The sequence below is a fragment of the Curcuma longa genome, unplaced genomic scaffold (assembly GCF_044706935.1).
Source record: "Curcuma longa cultivar G26 ecotype Majalengka, Jawa Barat unplaced genomic scaffold, ITB_CL_G26_1.1 utg2646_np1212_2152390_RagTag, whole genome shotgun sequence".
Classification (NCBI taxonomy): domain Eukaryota; kingdom Viridiplantae; phylum Streptophyta; class Magnoliopsida; order Zingiberales; family Zingiberaceae; genus Curcuma; species Curcuma longa.
In genome coordinates, this window is record NW_027435599.1 from 740652 (window position 1) to 755515 (window position 14864).

A 14864-nucleotide genomic window follows, 5' to 3' on the forward strand; every position below is an offset into this window, starting at 1 on the left:
CCTTAACCTTATATGAAATTAAATTGGCCAAATTAGTTAAGGGTTGAAAATATAAATAATAATTATAATGCATTTATGAGTTTTTAATATGATTTTTAAATATATATATATATAATCAATCAAAATTTAATAGAAATTATTATAGGAGATGTAGTGTAATGGTAAAAGAAGATCAGAATTTAAATTTTATTATAGATGAATATTTTAGAGATTAATTTTGAAACGTTATGGTTTAGATTTATCTGATAGATAAATAGATCATCATCTAATATAAAAAATAATAATGGACACTTAGTTGAGTATCTAAAATTTAATCCAAACTTAATTTGTATTATTATTTTCCATACTTTGTGTAATAACAATTGTAAGTATTTATAGTTTAAAATTTACATAATATTATTTTTTATTTTCCCACGAAACTAAATTTTAATTAGTCAAATGTCAAAAATATTATATAACTTTAGGAAAACACTTACATTTTTTAATCAAAAAATAATTTCTTTTAAGGGCGAAAAGGATTGAGAATATTTTAGGAATAAGAGATCATGCGTAATTTATTAAATAAAAAAGACACTTTCAAATAAAAAAAATAAGAACATTTTGAATAATTACTTGTGACCTGCTGTATGAGCTGTTAATAGTGTATAAAATTATTTACATTACTTCCTAAATAAGAAATTTTCATTTTTCTAAACAAGGAAGAAATATAAGCAACAATCAATTAAATATCTGAAACCAAAATATTAAAATAAGTAAATAATATTAGGAAACTTAAATCTCAAATATGAAAACTTTAAATTATCTATAAAATTATTTAAAAAAACACACATCTTTATTCAACTTTAGAAATTAATTATTATGATACCTAATATTTATTTTTCAATCTAAAAAAATACTAATATTATAGTAAACTCATTTCAGCACAATGCAAAGAAAAAAATAATAATACGCATAAAACTGTCGCTGTCACTTAACATTGAAGTTGTTTTCAGAATACAAGCAACTAATATTGTTACAAGTTAATCATAAAATTTAAGTAGACTTGTGATCAAAATTCATACAAATCATAAATATGGAATTGACAGTCGACTAATGTCAGCTTTCGATACTGCAATTAGAGACCAATTCGGCTGCATCTTTCTCTGGCTCGCACGGTCTCCATATGGTCCCATTTGCTTCATCCATTAGGGCAATGCCCTTACCAGAAAGCTCTTTTCTGATCTTGTCCGAGATCGCGTACTCCTTGTTTTTCCTCGCTAAGTTCCTTTCCTCGATCAGCTGCTGTACTTGTTCCTCGGTTAACCCGGCTCTAACCAGAGCTTTATCTTTAAGTTGTTGAAGAATCTGTGGAAACGTGGAAATGTTTATTTATCTGTTGAAACTGCAAGCAATTGAAGTCGCGGCGGAAAGTTCACAGGTACCTCAGAGCAAGAAGCGCCCAAGAGTCCCAGAATGCCAAGAACATCTCTGACTTCTTTCTCTAGTGCGAGAAGAGACAGAATAACCGGCTTCGGCGGTTTCTTACCCTTCAAAATGTAGCATAGGAAAGGGTTAGTGCAATAAGATACAACAGAAGCATTCTGTTTTTACTGTCTCTGCAAGTGTGAAAATAAAATGCGAGGGAGAGGCAGAGGGAGATACCTTTAGTTGCTTCAAGTTACTATTTATCGCCTTAAGTGGCTCCATAAGATCATCTAATACAGCAGTAGTGTGAAGATCGTCTGACATAGATTCTATGAAACTTGAATGGAATTTGTCGATTGATTCTTTGACCTTAGCTGGGATTTGGCCCTTGAGTTCCTCTTCGCGGAATCGAGAAAGACCCTGTTTGCAGTCGTCAAGAGTCTAAAATATGGAAAATGCAGAAAGGATGTGATGTTAGTGGAACGGATCTTTGAACAGTTAATATATGGAAACCAGGACATTGTGAATATAAAAGTGAGCAACAGTAACCTGATAAATATAGAAGACCCGATCTGATGCATTTTCAAGTGCTATATCAGAGTAATTTACATCAGCACGGTAATGCGTGCGCATCAAGAAAAACCTCAAAGCCAGTGGATGGTATTTAGCAATAATCTGCAATATAAATCTTACGATTACTATGAATCAAAGGAAAAAACTATTAATATAAAAAAAATATAAAGAGAACCAACATACTGGATGCTAGCGTCAGCACTTACATCTCGAATAGTAAAGAAATTGTCGTCTGACTTTGACATTTTCTGATTATCCTTGTTCACAAAGCCATTATGCATCCAATGGCTTATTTTGAATTCTGGGCACGCAGCTTTGCTCTGGGCAAGCTCATTCTCATGATGAGGAAAAATCAAATCCTTTCCTCCACCATGAATATCGAAAGCAGTACCTAAATATTGTGAACTCATGGCACTGCATTCGATATGCCATCCCGGTCTGCCAGGACCCCAAGGACTATCCCAGCTTGGCTCACCAGGCTTAGCGGCCTAAAAATCAGACAAATTTGGACATGGATAAGCAAAAGCCATGTTTACAAAAAGTGTGGAAAATGGTAAATGGCATTGTCTAACCTTCCATAGTGCAAAATCTGCTGGATTTTTCTTTCTTAAATCAACAGAAACTCTTCCGCCTCCACCAGCACGATTATCATCAAGCTTTCGCCCAGATAGTTGGCAATAATCAGGGAAATTATCAATTGCAAAGTAAACATCTCCTTCTATAGTATAAGCACATCCATTCTCCATTATCTGCCAATAAATATCAACTTTATCTATCCAAAATTAGGAAACTAAATTATTGAATAAGACAAAAAGTAGTTGTCCTAGAAACGCACAATCAGATGGAAGTATCATGACTTACATGGCAATAATTTTAAATTGTTGAACAAACTACAAGCCCTTAAATACACTGTAAGGTTGATAAATATAAACAATGAACATATATTTAGTTTATGGAATCCAGTAGGATTCTTGTGAAGAAATGGAAAAAGAATGATACTGCTTTACCGCCATGTTTAATCAAGCTAATCTTCCAAATAATACAATAATAAGTAGCAATCAATGTGATCGAGCATAGATCCTTCTAATTAAACAAAATCACCTTGTAAATGCCTAACACATTGCAAAACCATTTTATATTGAAAACATTCGTACAGAAACAGTATAGCAGACAAACAACATCATTATGATAACCTCTTGAGATTGATTACCTCTTCTATCTATATTATTCTGGTAAAGCTATACATAAATACAAAAGAATCCAATAAATAAACTGCTAGTTGTATAACGCATATCAGCTTCTTGGTTGCATGAACCAGATACCTGGGTTCCCCAAGTAAAAATTATATAATGTTAATACGAGACAAGATGGGTACCAAAGAGGGAGCATGTGCCAGGTCAAGCTAGTGGATTGATCATCATCATCAAACTAGTGGATTGAGGATCTTGTTAATACTAGAGAGGAAGAAATGATAAGGTGTTTCAAGTGGTTTAAGAATAGAATAGGCGTACAACTTGTCACAGGTTAATTGCAATTGGATGGATAGACCTCTGCTAAGATAAGTTGGAAAAATAGAACATAAAATTATTCGTCAATTTTGGTTAACAAGAGAATCAAACAAAACCATAAATGACATAACAGATGAGGGAACTTATACATTAATTTCAAGACGTCCTAAGTGATTGCATACAGTACAAAAATTCTACCTTGGTTATCAAATCTTTTATCTGTTCTATGTGATCAGAAACACGTGGTTGATGAGTTGGAGGCATACAATTGAGTTCGGATGTATCATGCAAAAATGCTTCAGAAAACCTATTGCTCAAACTTAATGGATCCTCCCCTGATTCATTTGCTCTTTTAATTATCTGCAAAATAAAAAAGTTCAAAATAGTTGACACATAACTGATACACCGCCAAAACATCACATGGAAGAATCTGCAAATTGAATAGAGTTCTTGACAAAGTCGACTAATATAGTAGAAGCAGACGATAAACAACTTTGGAAATCAATCTAAATTGGAAAAAAAATTGAATATTGCTTTAATTTCTTACTTTACAAGTTTAACCATTTGATAAAACGTAAGTGTATCACTAGCTGTTAATAAAATTACTAAATTTATATAGAACGTAGGGATTCAGATTATGGAATTAACTCTATTAAGTAATTACATGTCATAGTGTAAAACATAGTAGAATGCAACAAGCCTCAGAGACCCTGTTGAAGTTGTAATTAACATGCATGCAACATGATTTTCCAAATATATATATATCCCACTTAAATAGAGCGAAAACTATCTAAAAATGCAATTGTCTAAGTTAGTTTAAATTGATTCTAGTGCATTGCATCGCACACAACAAAGTGCATGAATCAACTGTAAGGTAATTAACAGTTTCTGATTATTGTTTTGTTAATCACTGCTTCTAATTTATCTCTCTAATCAATGAGATCTACTGCCATTATTAAAAGAGAGTGTTATCTTCACATTAACCAAAAGAATTTGTTGGTAAAGTGGATAATATGGACTTTGGGCATTCCTAACCCTTAAAGAGTGTATGATTCAGATAATAAAATTACTGAATCAATTACAGAAGCACCTATTCTCCAATATCATTCAAACAAATTTTTTGCTACTCTGCAAGTACTTAATATCAACAATTGTCATTGCCTTGTAAAATATATAATATAGAGGGTGAAGAAAATTTAAACAGTTCACCAAATTGAAGGAAATAAATTTAGAGGGAGAGAGAAGTTCTATTGCAATAGTTTTCTTCGATAAAAGAATTTAGCTGTGAAATTACAAATTAAAGGAACACGGAACGACAGTGGATATATAACTAATAACAATGTACCTTGTCATTGTTTAAATTTCATTTCTTCTCATTGTATCAAAAAAGACAAAAACCATACAGATCTGCTATTTTCTACATCTCCAATACATCACAAAAGTGAGATTTACTAATTACTAGAAAATGCAAGAAACATCTGACCTTGTCATCAATATCAGTGAAGTTGCGCACATATTTGACATCATAACCCAACTGTTTCAAATACCTGATAATTGAAAAAGTAATATGTAATTCTTTATTTGATACATTACTCAAGTTATATTGGCACAGAATGCACAGCTATATAGAATACTAGTGACATAAAAGTAACATAACCAGTTAGAACATATATTTGACAAAGATATAATGGTACGTATAGTACAATATGCATGTATGATGTATGCAACATATGTGTCACTATTCTTGTTATTGACTAGTAAGTATTATGCGTGACAAAATTTTATAACAGTCCAAATTCACAGAGTTTACAGTTGAGCTTATAGCTATGTGGTACAAGCAAGAACAAAATAGACAGAATAAAGCTGTAAACGTATAGTGCTAAAGAAGGAAGTTTAAAGAAAACGTAAATCATAAGAGGTATGGGGAGAGAATGATCACAATGATAGCATGAAGGAACTCAGTTTCATTTCAAATTTTGCATGCCCGCCTTAAACAAGAGACGACACCATTGTTAAATAATAGTATATTAGAACAGTTGTCGGCTTTGTCTAAACCAGATTTAGAATTAATTTTGAATACTAACTAACCTGCTATTACTGTCACTTAGAAGTTTGGACAAAAATAGAACTTGAACCACTTTAAAACATAACCCAAAATTTAAATAAACAATATCAACAAAAATAATGCTCAAGTAATATCATGATTAATTACAACAAAACATTTTTGTTCCAACTAGTTCTGAGATCACTTACATGAATCTTTTTCTTCCATTAAACTCTATGCAGGCTATATATCATTACTAGTTAGAAATAATACTATATTTTTAACAATGTGAAAGTGCAAGTAAAATTATCATAAAGAAAGATTCATTTTTTATAAATAAATAAATCTAGATCAAAGTGAATCCAATAATTTTGATACTAACTAGTCTGCATCACCAAAAAAAAACTGTCAGCAGCACATACAACCTAAAAATCATATTATCAAACAAAAACTCCGGACACAATGCTAACCACTTTCAAACAAAGACAAGAGATCAGGCTTCAAAAATATATAAATATACAAAAAAATTATCATATGAAGATGAGAAACTATCTCATGAGATAACAGTGAAGGCTGTAGCATTTCCAATGGTTGTCATTGCTAAAAATAGAGGGCAACCAAAAACTAGCATTAAACAGTAGTAATATCACCTAAATACATCATCAGATTAACCGCTACACGTTTATAAAAATCCATACATTTAATTTTGGCCCGACAAATCAAAGCCGCATGTCATTTAATTGTAGATCTCAAATAGGAAAGAGATGAAGTCACCTGTAGAGGACGTCAAAAGCGACGTAAGCGCGAGCATGACCAATATGGCTGTAATCGTAAGGCGTGATGCCACAGACGTACATGGAGACTTGTCCTTCGACCAGAGGCCTGAACACCTCCTTCTGCTTCGACATTGAATTGAAGAGCAACAGCTCCGGATTCCCCATGGATTTCCTACTCCGGCGCCTTTCCCTTTCCGAAAAGCTTAAACCCTAATTTTGTCACCCTACCCCCGCAAGAAAACTAGCAGAGGCTTAGTAGGGAGAGAAATGGATCGGGAAGCCGATGCAGCCGTCTCCGATGCTTCTCCTGGACGGCGGCGAGGTCCCCGGAATCCACCGCTTGGCGCAGACGAACGGGAGGGAAGGCGAGATCGGGGTGAGCCGCCAACCTTGCAGTGTACGTTAAATAGGGGATAGAGATCTGATACGGTTCGATAGTTTGGCTCGACCGGTTCGATTCGCGGGTCAGCGGTTCAATCAGGTCTTCGGATCGGTTTGGACAGTAGTGCCCGGGTCAGCAGTTCAATCAAGCCTTCCGGTCGGGTTGGACAGTATGATGTTCGATTCACAGTTCGTATTCGATTCATGGCATGGCTCGATATGAATCTGCATCGTCACTCGGAGTTAGATCATATTCAATAAATGGTCTAACTAACTCAGCTATATCCCGAAAACAGCTAACAGACAACATAAATATTGTCAAGCTCGATTTGGCTATAGATATTATGGCCTTCGAGTTAGGACTCAACCGATATGTGGAGGAAGAAATAATAGACTGTATGAAAATACAACAAATCTCAACATAATACACCCAAAACTTAAATCCCATCTCCATTCAATATGTGTGTCAAGATTTCATACTGCATTTTCATACCATGTATCATTGCTCATGTTCAACTCTTTATGTCTCTCAATTATTAAATTATTAATTATCCTTAATATTAATATATATTATGATAAAAATACTAATTTATCTAAAATAATTATTTATAATTTTAGATTTTATAAATATTATAACTTAAAATTAAATATAAATAAATAAAATAAATATTTAAAATCAAATTACAACATATTTTAAAAAATAAATATTTGAAATTTGAGATAAACTTCGAGTTACTAATTCTTCCTATCATATTTTATAGTTACTAATTAAATCTTCAACAAACTCAATGATGTAAGCCACAAAAATAATATCAGAAAGAATATTTTTGACCTAAACAAGCTCACACATGGAGGTGTCATATCGAAATATAAGCATTCATTCAAAGATAAGCTTACTCAAGTTTAAGCCTAAACAAACAGTACCAAACAAGAAGCCTTCTAAACTTGAGGAAAGGTAACATGGCAGATTAATCTTCGTCCTCGCCTTCGTTCTCTGCAATGTTAAAATACCGGAGTTCGTAAACATTGCGGTCCTTGTTCGAAGCAATGACTCGCAGCCAATCGCGCACATTGTGTTTCTTCAGAAACTTCTTCGTTAGGTACTTCAAGTATCTGTAATAACAGAGGCGAATGAAAAAAGGTTTAGTTAAGTTGATCCATGAGTAAGGAGATCTACAATCAGAAAGGTAGTTGACAGAGATGCAAGAAGCCTTTTTACATAAACACAAAATTTCCAAACTAAATATGCAATTTGACAACCAAACTATCATTCAGGCTTATACTGTATTTACATAGAACTAAACAAAAGGTTACCTGAAACAAAATTCCTTTCAGTGGTAACAATCAAACTAAGTTGCTTTCAATTTTCAGTGTGCATGTGCAATGCACAATAAAAGTCAAGTTGCCTTGAGTCGCAAACTGGAAATAGGAATTGGGCGAACTGTGTTAAGCATCACCAAGAGATATAAAGGTAACAAAATCCTACAGGTCAATCAAATACTCAAATGTACATAGCTAAGACGGTAAAAGATCTGATAGGATAAGAAATCTGAAGTACTTTGGGTCGTCATAGTTATACATGTGTTGAGAACCAATCCCCTTCAGGATTATCTATTCAAACTCAAAACTTGGGACCTGCTTATTGGGGACCAAAATTAGGAGAATAGATAATGTTAATAGAGAAGACGTGAAGGATGCATTGAAACCAGATGTTCACTTGGAGAGTAAATTGAGAGGATAGAGGTGCACAAAAGGATAACTTTCGATCCAATCTAAGCTAGGAAACAAATGGGAAGATCAAGTTTTTGTGTTTGTGCACTCATATCCATAGGGTCATCGACAATCTTGAACTTGCTGACCACACACAAAATGAACTCCAACAACCTTAAGCAAATTTACATCTCACATGAGCCAGCCTCCAACAACTAGGATTGAATGCCAGTGGAATGGCTAGCATAAGATTAATAGATATCTATCTGATTGTAATCCTTCAAATTAAATAGCAAGATAATGTTTTCCACCTCTGCATTTTTTATCTTCACACTAATTTTCCTCTTTTCGTACCTCCCAAAAAACAGAATGGTGCATAAATCATAGTTTCTAGAAATTCCCTGATAATTAACCCAACAACTATTGGCTCAGAGTACAACTACATAAAAAGTATAGACAAGTGCCAATTACTAACTATCCTCAAACAGGTCAATATTATATGCCAAAGCATGCTATCACTTGATCAAAGATGTGAAACAAAAGCAGGGAAAAAATTACAACTTTTACTCCCAGACTTGGACGTTGAATTAATGTCTAAATTTAGTGTTGCATCATTTGAAGACACAATCTTGATCCAATATAATATGCAGACCTTTAACCTGTTCCTATAAACAACATATAATAGCCTAAAAGTTTGATAAACAACATCTCAGTATCCATGTTCCTTCGTACGATGCTTGTTTACAACAATGCATTCAGGCAATGCAAGGCATTTAATCCCTTTATCTCCTTCAATCATGACAATTGTGCTAACTTATTAAAAAAGTGAACTCTGTCTACTTCAGATCAGGAAAAAACAAATCTGCAAGAATAAAATTAGTGAGAATATTATGCAGTAAAATTTCTCCATCTCATCATCCTTGCAGCCATGTTCAACAAGATGCTCATCTAAAGTATAATCTAATAAACGGAAGACCATCCTTTTTTGTAAGAATACTAGGATATTAGACAAAAGAAGTAATAAGCTAAGAGACTCAAGTTGAAACGGAAATCACCCTGAGCAAGATGTGGGCTTTAACATAGAGATAGAGTGAGTCGTGGATAATCGTTACCGCTTGGAGAAGGGCCCTTCGGAGGTGACAGTGATCTTGCTCTTGTCACGGGTGACGGTGACGGCGTCACCAAGGGCACCGGCCTTGCCTCCGTTCACCTTGATGCGCTCCTGGAGGAACTTCTCCAGGGAGGCGATGTCCATTATCTTGTCATCCACCGGCTTAGCGCAGTCGATGACGAAGGTGGAACCTTTCTTCTTCCCGCCCTTCCCGGCTGCGGCCGTCGACCCTCCGCTGCCACGACTCATTTCCCGATCGAATTAAGCCGCCGCTCGAAGAGATCAGCGAGAGAAATGGATCAATTAGTTCGACCATTTATAAGGCGGCTGAAACCCTAGAATTGGACAAGACGGATTAATTTTTTAAAAATATATACATAATTTATTATTCCTACATTCCCGAAAAATATATATAATTCCAGTAGCGTGTATTGTTTTTTCTAAAAATTATCTTTTAGATATATATTTTTATAAGAAAAAAAAATCAACCTGTAAGTGCCTTTAAATATTACTAAAAAAATTAATCACAACCTTCCAAATTTACATCTTTCTTTAAAATTATTTTTAAACTTTGAAATTTTTAAAATACCTTCAGAATTTTCAAACACATTTTGTTTTATTGCTTTAGTTAACATAATGACAAAGTAAGTGATTTTAAATGATAATATGAATATTTATCATGTCAATTCATTTAATAAATAACCTTTTAGCTATAAATAAAATGAATTCAATAACTTTCTTAAATATTTTTTATATAATTTAAAATTTTTGAAAATGGTATGTGAATGAAAAGAGCTCAAGCACAAAGCTCATCATAGTTGGTGCTTTAAAGCCAAGAATATAAAGCCCAAGCAAATCTCTAGCAAGAAGGGTCAATCTTTTCATAGGTATTCGAAGGGATACTGAATCCAAATCCCAACATGACTAGTGTTTAAAGGACAAAGCAGATGCATCGACAAAGAGTTACTTGGAGCCCCACTTAAACTCCCTTCGAACCTCTTCCTCTTCCTCAGGGGTGAAGTCGTTCTTGATGTTGAATGTGTTGCGGAGCTCTTCAGTAGTCTTGCCCTTCATCATGTTAGCCACAGCTTGGCATGTCAGATCCAGCAGCCCCTGGACGTGCAAGTAGTTTGCAGCCTGAATGCACCAGATCATGTTATCAACACAAAATAGATCTTCAGAAATCATAAGAAATGCCGCTGCAATAAGAGCGATGAATGAACTAACTAGTCTGAGATCTCTTCGATCGCTCTTTGCTTTCAGAGTTCATCCATTTCATGCTACCAAAGAAACTCATGCTTATATCAACTCTTAGATGGCAAAAGCACAGAAGAAACTCATGCTATGAAAGAAAATTTTCAGATGATAATTGATTAGTTGGAAGATTTCTAGTTTTAAAAAAAACATTAACAGTGCCAATTATGCTTGTATCAAGCATTTCATGCATCTGATGATAACAGAGTAGTAACATATCGTGCTTGTAAACAACAACAATAAATTTGTTTTAAATTAATGAGCATTCAATTATGGCATTATCAAAGATGATTTATGGCACATTATCATTAGCATGGCCAAACAGAATACAGATTATAAAAGTAAATCTACAAAACCACGTATGAAGCAAAGAACTTTATGAATAATTTTGGCTAAAGGGAAAGACTTGGACAAAGAACATAGTCCCCATACTTTTCCTACTTCAGCTTCCCATTGTTCTACTCTGTCTCCCCTTTTCTTAAATCCATGATACATAATTTCACACCAATCTGAAATTCCACTACTTCTTAAAGACTGCCCTCAGGTTCTCCCTCTCCTTTACCAAGAAATAAACATAAATCCAGCAAGAATCTAATATTTACTGATATATCACAAAGAATAAGCCAGGAGTTTGTATGAAGGTGATTTCTAGATCATTCTTGATGTAGTAAATGAAAAGGTTTCGTCCCAATACTAAATTCGACAACCTTTGCCGCAAAATAAATCAAAAGGGTTAACCGAGAAAAAAGATAATTGGGGAACGAATAAATTTGAAAGGGGGAAGGGATCAGGGAAATATGGAATCTTACCAAGATAAGATTGAATAGGGTGCCCATGTCGATCCTAAGGAATTCGATATCCCAAGAAATGAGTTCTTTGATGGCGGGCTTGGCGACGTCACCGGAAGACACGGCGTGGTCATTGACGTGCTTCTGGCAGTACTCAATGACTTTGGCAAGGATCCTGGAGGTGACGTTGGGGAGGGGGATCCTGCCCTCTGCGCAGTTGTCCTCGACCATGAGCTTGATGGTCTGTGACACCATGGCCACTGCGGCGTCCACTTCAAACTCGTCGCCATCGGAGCTCAATAGGATGATCTTCTTGTCCGTGGCCATCGGAAAATGCTCGAATAGAAGGAGGAAGCGATCGTCGTCGGAGAAGGAGACGGAAACCCTAACGACGGGTCCGAACGAACAGACGGAGAAAATTAAAACGCCGATGGAGAGACAACGGTCGGCCGAGCTGCCCATCATATAGTGCACGACGGGACTGCAAAGAGGTACGACCAAAACTACGACTTTGACAACGATAATGGGTTATTGGACTATTAATAATAGATTTAGCCTCTCGTAATTAAAGTCGTAACTTGAACTGGTAAAATAAATTTTTTATCATTTAGGATCAAATTTGGAGAAATAAAAATAAAATGTAATAATAATTAGTTTTGTTAAGTATCGATGATGTTACAATAAAAGAAATAATTATCTTTAACAATACAAATTTTCTTAAGGAACCTTTTAAAACTCTTACTTTTAATTTTTAAATTGTTATTTCTATTTTCTCTATATTAAAAAATATTCAAATATGTCAATGCTAACTTTTCATTCCATAAATATCCTTCTTTATGGTCAAAATTGCTTTAACAATTTTACAATGCGAAAAAAAAATTATCAAAACTACTCTAAGCAATTTTAATCAAAACTACTCCAACTTTAGTCAAAACTGTTCCAACTTAACTCAAAAAAATGATAAATCCTAGTTACTCAAAATTTATCTTTTGTGGAATCTGCCACGCCCCAGCGGTCTCACACGATCAATCTCACGACTATATGTGAGGAGGTAAATCGAGAAGCTGCAATTGACCACGACGAAGGAGGACATTGTCTCAATTTCATCGAGATTCGATCTTTGCTTACTTCAACAACTTTATTCCGTCGTAACCAACTCAACTATATATGTCTAAGGGTGCTCAAAATTTATCTCAACTTATTAAAACTGCTCCAATATTATTAAATATTATAGTAATTTGGCCAAAAGGATTATAGTACAAAGCAATCATTATCAAAAACCGTTGCCCGCCGACAAGAAGGCAGTTTATCTTCTACAGTTTACTCAGACTCAGAGAACAGAGAAATGCAGCCACACACAAGCATCCAACTTAGATGGCCAAATAAGCCAAAACTGAACCTGCTCATCACAAAAAAGGTAGAACTTGTTTAGGTTGTTTCTACTTTCCCATGGTTTTCAGATCCAATCCAATCTCTGCACGCTTTGATCCAACAATAACATATAACAAAACCAAAAGAGAGATCTCAATGAAACACTGGTTTGAGGAACGAAATCAGAATACATTTCAACTTCAGCAATGATATAGATCTACAGGAAGGAAAGGAAACCATGAAGGTTGTTAACTTCAAGCTAAGCAAAGATCGTTTATTCGTTGTTGTTTCTTCATCAGCAGCTACGTACGTACTGCGGCCTCAAAAGAGGACCTTCGCACTAACCGTTATTTTAGAACTGCAAACAGGGCATGCGGTGAGGGAGTCTGTACACTGTTTGCACGTACAAAGATGGCGACAAGGGAGGAGGAGTCGGCACGCATTGCGACGACCACAACACTTGCATGGAATGATGACCTCGTCATCCCCATCCTTCGTCGCCTTCATTCCTTTTTTCACTTCCATCGGCGGTGAGTTTGAATCGATGCTAATCGACGCGCCGCCAGAATTCGCAGAGGAGAACTGAGGTTGTTGTATCTGCGCGAGCACGCTCCTGAGAGACAAAATCTGTGCCTCATTTTGCCTCGCGATACTTTCCCACATCGCTCTGGACTCCTCGGCCTTCTTCAGCTTCTCTTGTAATCCTTTCTGTCTCATCATCGCAATCGTGAGCTCGTCTTCTTTCGCCTTGAGGAGCACTGCGACGTTTGCCTGAAAACTATTCAAAAGAGATTCCACATGCTGATTTCTCTGCTCCAGAAGCGTCTGCACGAGCCTCTGATTCTGATTTTCACAACAGAAACTTAATCAAAAATGAGCATCGATCAGCCAATAATTAAGTTTGTTTCGACAAAGAAGAAATTAACAAACCTGTAACTGGAGAAACTGGTGCATTTCTTCTTGATACGTCTGCATCAGCGATGCTACGGAAATCGTCATATCGAGCAAGACAGATTGATCGAGCAAATGCGATGTCGGACGAAAGGCTGATGTAGAAGAAGAGGATGTAAACAAGATTTCTGGTTGCCGGCTGATCTGTTGTTCGAAAGGTCGAAACATACTCTCAGTTGGAAGAAGGAATGGAGGCGGACCTTGAAACCCCATGAAAATTTCCAGTATAGGAAAATGAAAGCTCGCGACCAGAGGATTTTATAAACAAGTCAGGAGATAGCAAATTAAGGCTATAAATAAAGACCACGTACGGAGAAGGTGACAGGCTAAGAAAGGAACCATGCATGCGTTAGAACATTTATGTGAATTTTTTAATATTATTTGTCGTAATTAATGTGGAGAAATGTTATAGAGATAGAGACTACTAAAAACTTAATATGTTTGGTAATAAATATATTTATATATATATTTACTGAAACGTGAAGGCATTTAGGTAGTGTGGAAATTAACGTGAATTTGACAAGCATACATCAATGAAATTACTTCTATGAAGTTTTTAGAGAAATGTAAAATTTTCTCATAAACACTTGCAATTTAGTTTGTTTTTTAAATAATTTAGAAGATGATTGTACATTTGATAGCTTCCATTCAATATCTACACAATATGGAAACTAATCAATTATTGACCTTTTTTTTGTATCCTTTTTATAATGTGTGAGGATATATTAACTCTTCATTCAATTTTGTATATGCAATGTAATTAATAAATAATATTTTAAGTTTCATAAAATATGTCCTCTCTTTATTTTTGTATTTATTTGGTGCTGATGTTCTAATGTCTCATTCCATTTATTTATTGACTAACCATATTTCTTGAATCGCCTTCCAAAATACATTTTAATTTTTTTGTTTATGTTTATAATTCTTTACATTTGCTCCAATTGTTTATTATATAGAGCTATTATTTTATTTAGGACTTTTATTATTATAATG

The 14864-nt window shown here is 34.8% G+C and overlaps 4 protein-coding genes across 4 annotated transcripts; all 4 read right to left on the reverse strand.

Annotated features, from left to right (window-relative positions):
- Nucleotides 1–938: 938 nt before the first annotated feature.
- On the reverse strand, nucleotides 939–6667 carry LOC141820010 (cysteine--tRNA ligase, chloroplastic/mitochondrial-like). The gene is made up of 9 exons (XM_074707288.1): nucleotides 6304–6667; nucleotides 4969–5032; nucleotides 3684–3845; nucleotides 2550–2726; nucleotides 2184–2465; nucleotides 1954–2079; nucleotides 1642–1845; nucleotides 1422–1526; nucleotides 939–1344 (listed from the first exon to the last, which is right to left on the reverse strand). The coding sequence occupies exons 1-9, from the start codon at nucleotides 6468–6470 to the stop codon at nucleotides 1096–1098; spliced, it is 1536 nt and encodes a 511-aa protein (XP_074563389.1). The 5' UTR covers nucleotides 6471–6667; the 3' UTR covers nucleotides 939–1095.
- Nucleotides 6668–7480: 813 nt separating this feature from the next.
- Nucleotides 7481–9807, reverse strand: LOC141819959 (large ribosomal subunit protein eL22y-like). The gene is made up of 2 exons (XM_074707227.1): nucleotides 9509–9807; nucleotides 7481–7799 (listed from the first exon to the last, which is right to left on the reverse strand). The coding sequence occupies exons 1-2, from the start codon at nucleotides 9754–9756 to the stop codon at nucleotides 7655–7657; spliced, it is 393 nt and encodes a 130-aa protein (XP_074563328.1). The 5' UTR covers nucleotides 9757–9807; the 3' UTR covers nucleotides 7481–7654.
- A 663-nt stretch (nucleotides 9808–10470) lies between these two features.
- LOC141819985 (SKP1-like protein 1B) lies at nucleotides 10471–11876 on the reverse strand. The gene is made up of 2 exons (XM_074707255.1): nucleotides 11571–11876; nucleotides 10471–10644 (listed from the first exon to the last, which is right to left on the reverse strand). The coding sequence occupies exons 1-2, from the start codon at nucleotides 11874–11876 to the stop codon at nucleotides 10471–10473; spliced, it is 480 nt and encodes a 159-aa protein (XP_074563356.1).
- A 1365-nt stretch (nucleotides 11877–13241) lies between these two features.
- LOC141820093 (E3 ubiquitin-protein ligase BOI-like) lies at nucleotides 13242–14084 on the reverse strand. Its single transcript, XM_074707375.1, has 2 exons — nucleotides 13851–14084; nucleotides 13242–13763 (listed from the first exon to the last, which is right to left on the reverse strand). The coding sequence occupies exons 1-2, from the start codon at nucleotides 14082–14084 to the stop codon at nucleotides 13242–13244; spliced, it is 756 nt and encodes a 251-aa protein (XP_074563476.1).
- Between the last annotated feature and the right edge of the window lie 780 nt (nucleotides 14085–14864).

What these genes read in the sequence shown, in the direction of transcription:
- LOC141820010 (XM_074707288.1), bottom strand. Translation starts at nt 6,470, where the DNA reads ATGGGGAATCCGGAGCTGTTGCTCTTCAATTCAATGTCGAAGCAGAAG. An exon ending in GCTTTTGACGTCCTCTACAG is followed by an intron (nt 5,033 to 6,303) that starts GTGACTTCATCT and finishes TTCAATTATCAG; the next exon opens with GTATTTGAAACAGTTGGGTT. An exon ending in TCACTGATATTGATGACAAG is followed by an intron (nt 3,846 to 4,968) that starts GTCAGATGTTTC and finishes TTTATTTTGCAG; the next exon opens with ATAATTAAAAGAGCAAATGA.
- LOC141819959 (XM_074707227.1), bottom strand. Translation starts at nt 9,756, where the DNA reads ATGAGTCGTGGCAGCGGAGGGTCGACGGCCGCAGCCGGGAAGGGCGGG. An exon ending in GAAGGGCCCTTCTCCAAGCG is followed by an intron (nt 7,800 to 9,508) that starts GTAACGATTATC and finishes CTGTTATTACAG; the next exon opens with ATACTTGAAGTACCTAACGA.
- LOC141819985 (XM_074707255.1), bottom strand. Translation starts at nt 11,876, where the DNA reads ATGGCCACGGACAAGAAGATCATCCTATTGAGCTCCGATGGCGACGAG. An exon ending in CCCTATTCAATCTTATCTTG is followed by an intron (nt 10,645 to 11,570) that starts GTAAGATTCCAT and finishes TGGTGCATTCAG; the next exon opens with GCTGCAAACTACTTGCACGT.
- LOC141820093 (XM_074707375.1), bottom strand. Translation starts at nt 14,084, where the DNA reads ATGGGGTTTCAAGGTCCGCCTCCATTCCTTCTTCCAACTGAGAGTATG. An exon ending in ACCAGTTTCTCCAGTTACAG is followed by an intron (nt 13,764 to 13,850) that starts GTTTGTTAATTT and finishes TGTGAAAATCAG; the next exon opens with AATCAGAGGCTCGTGCAGAC.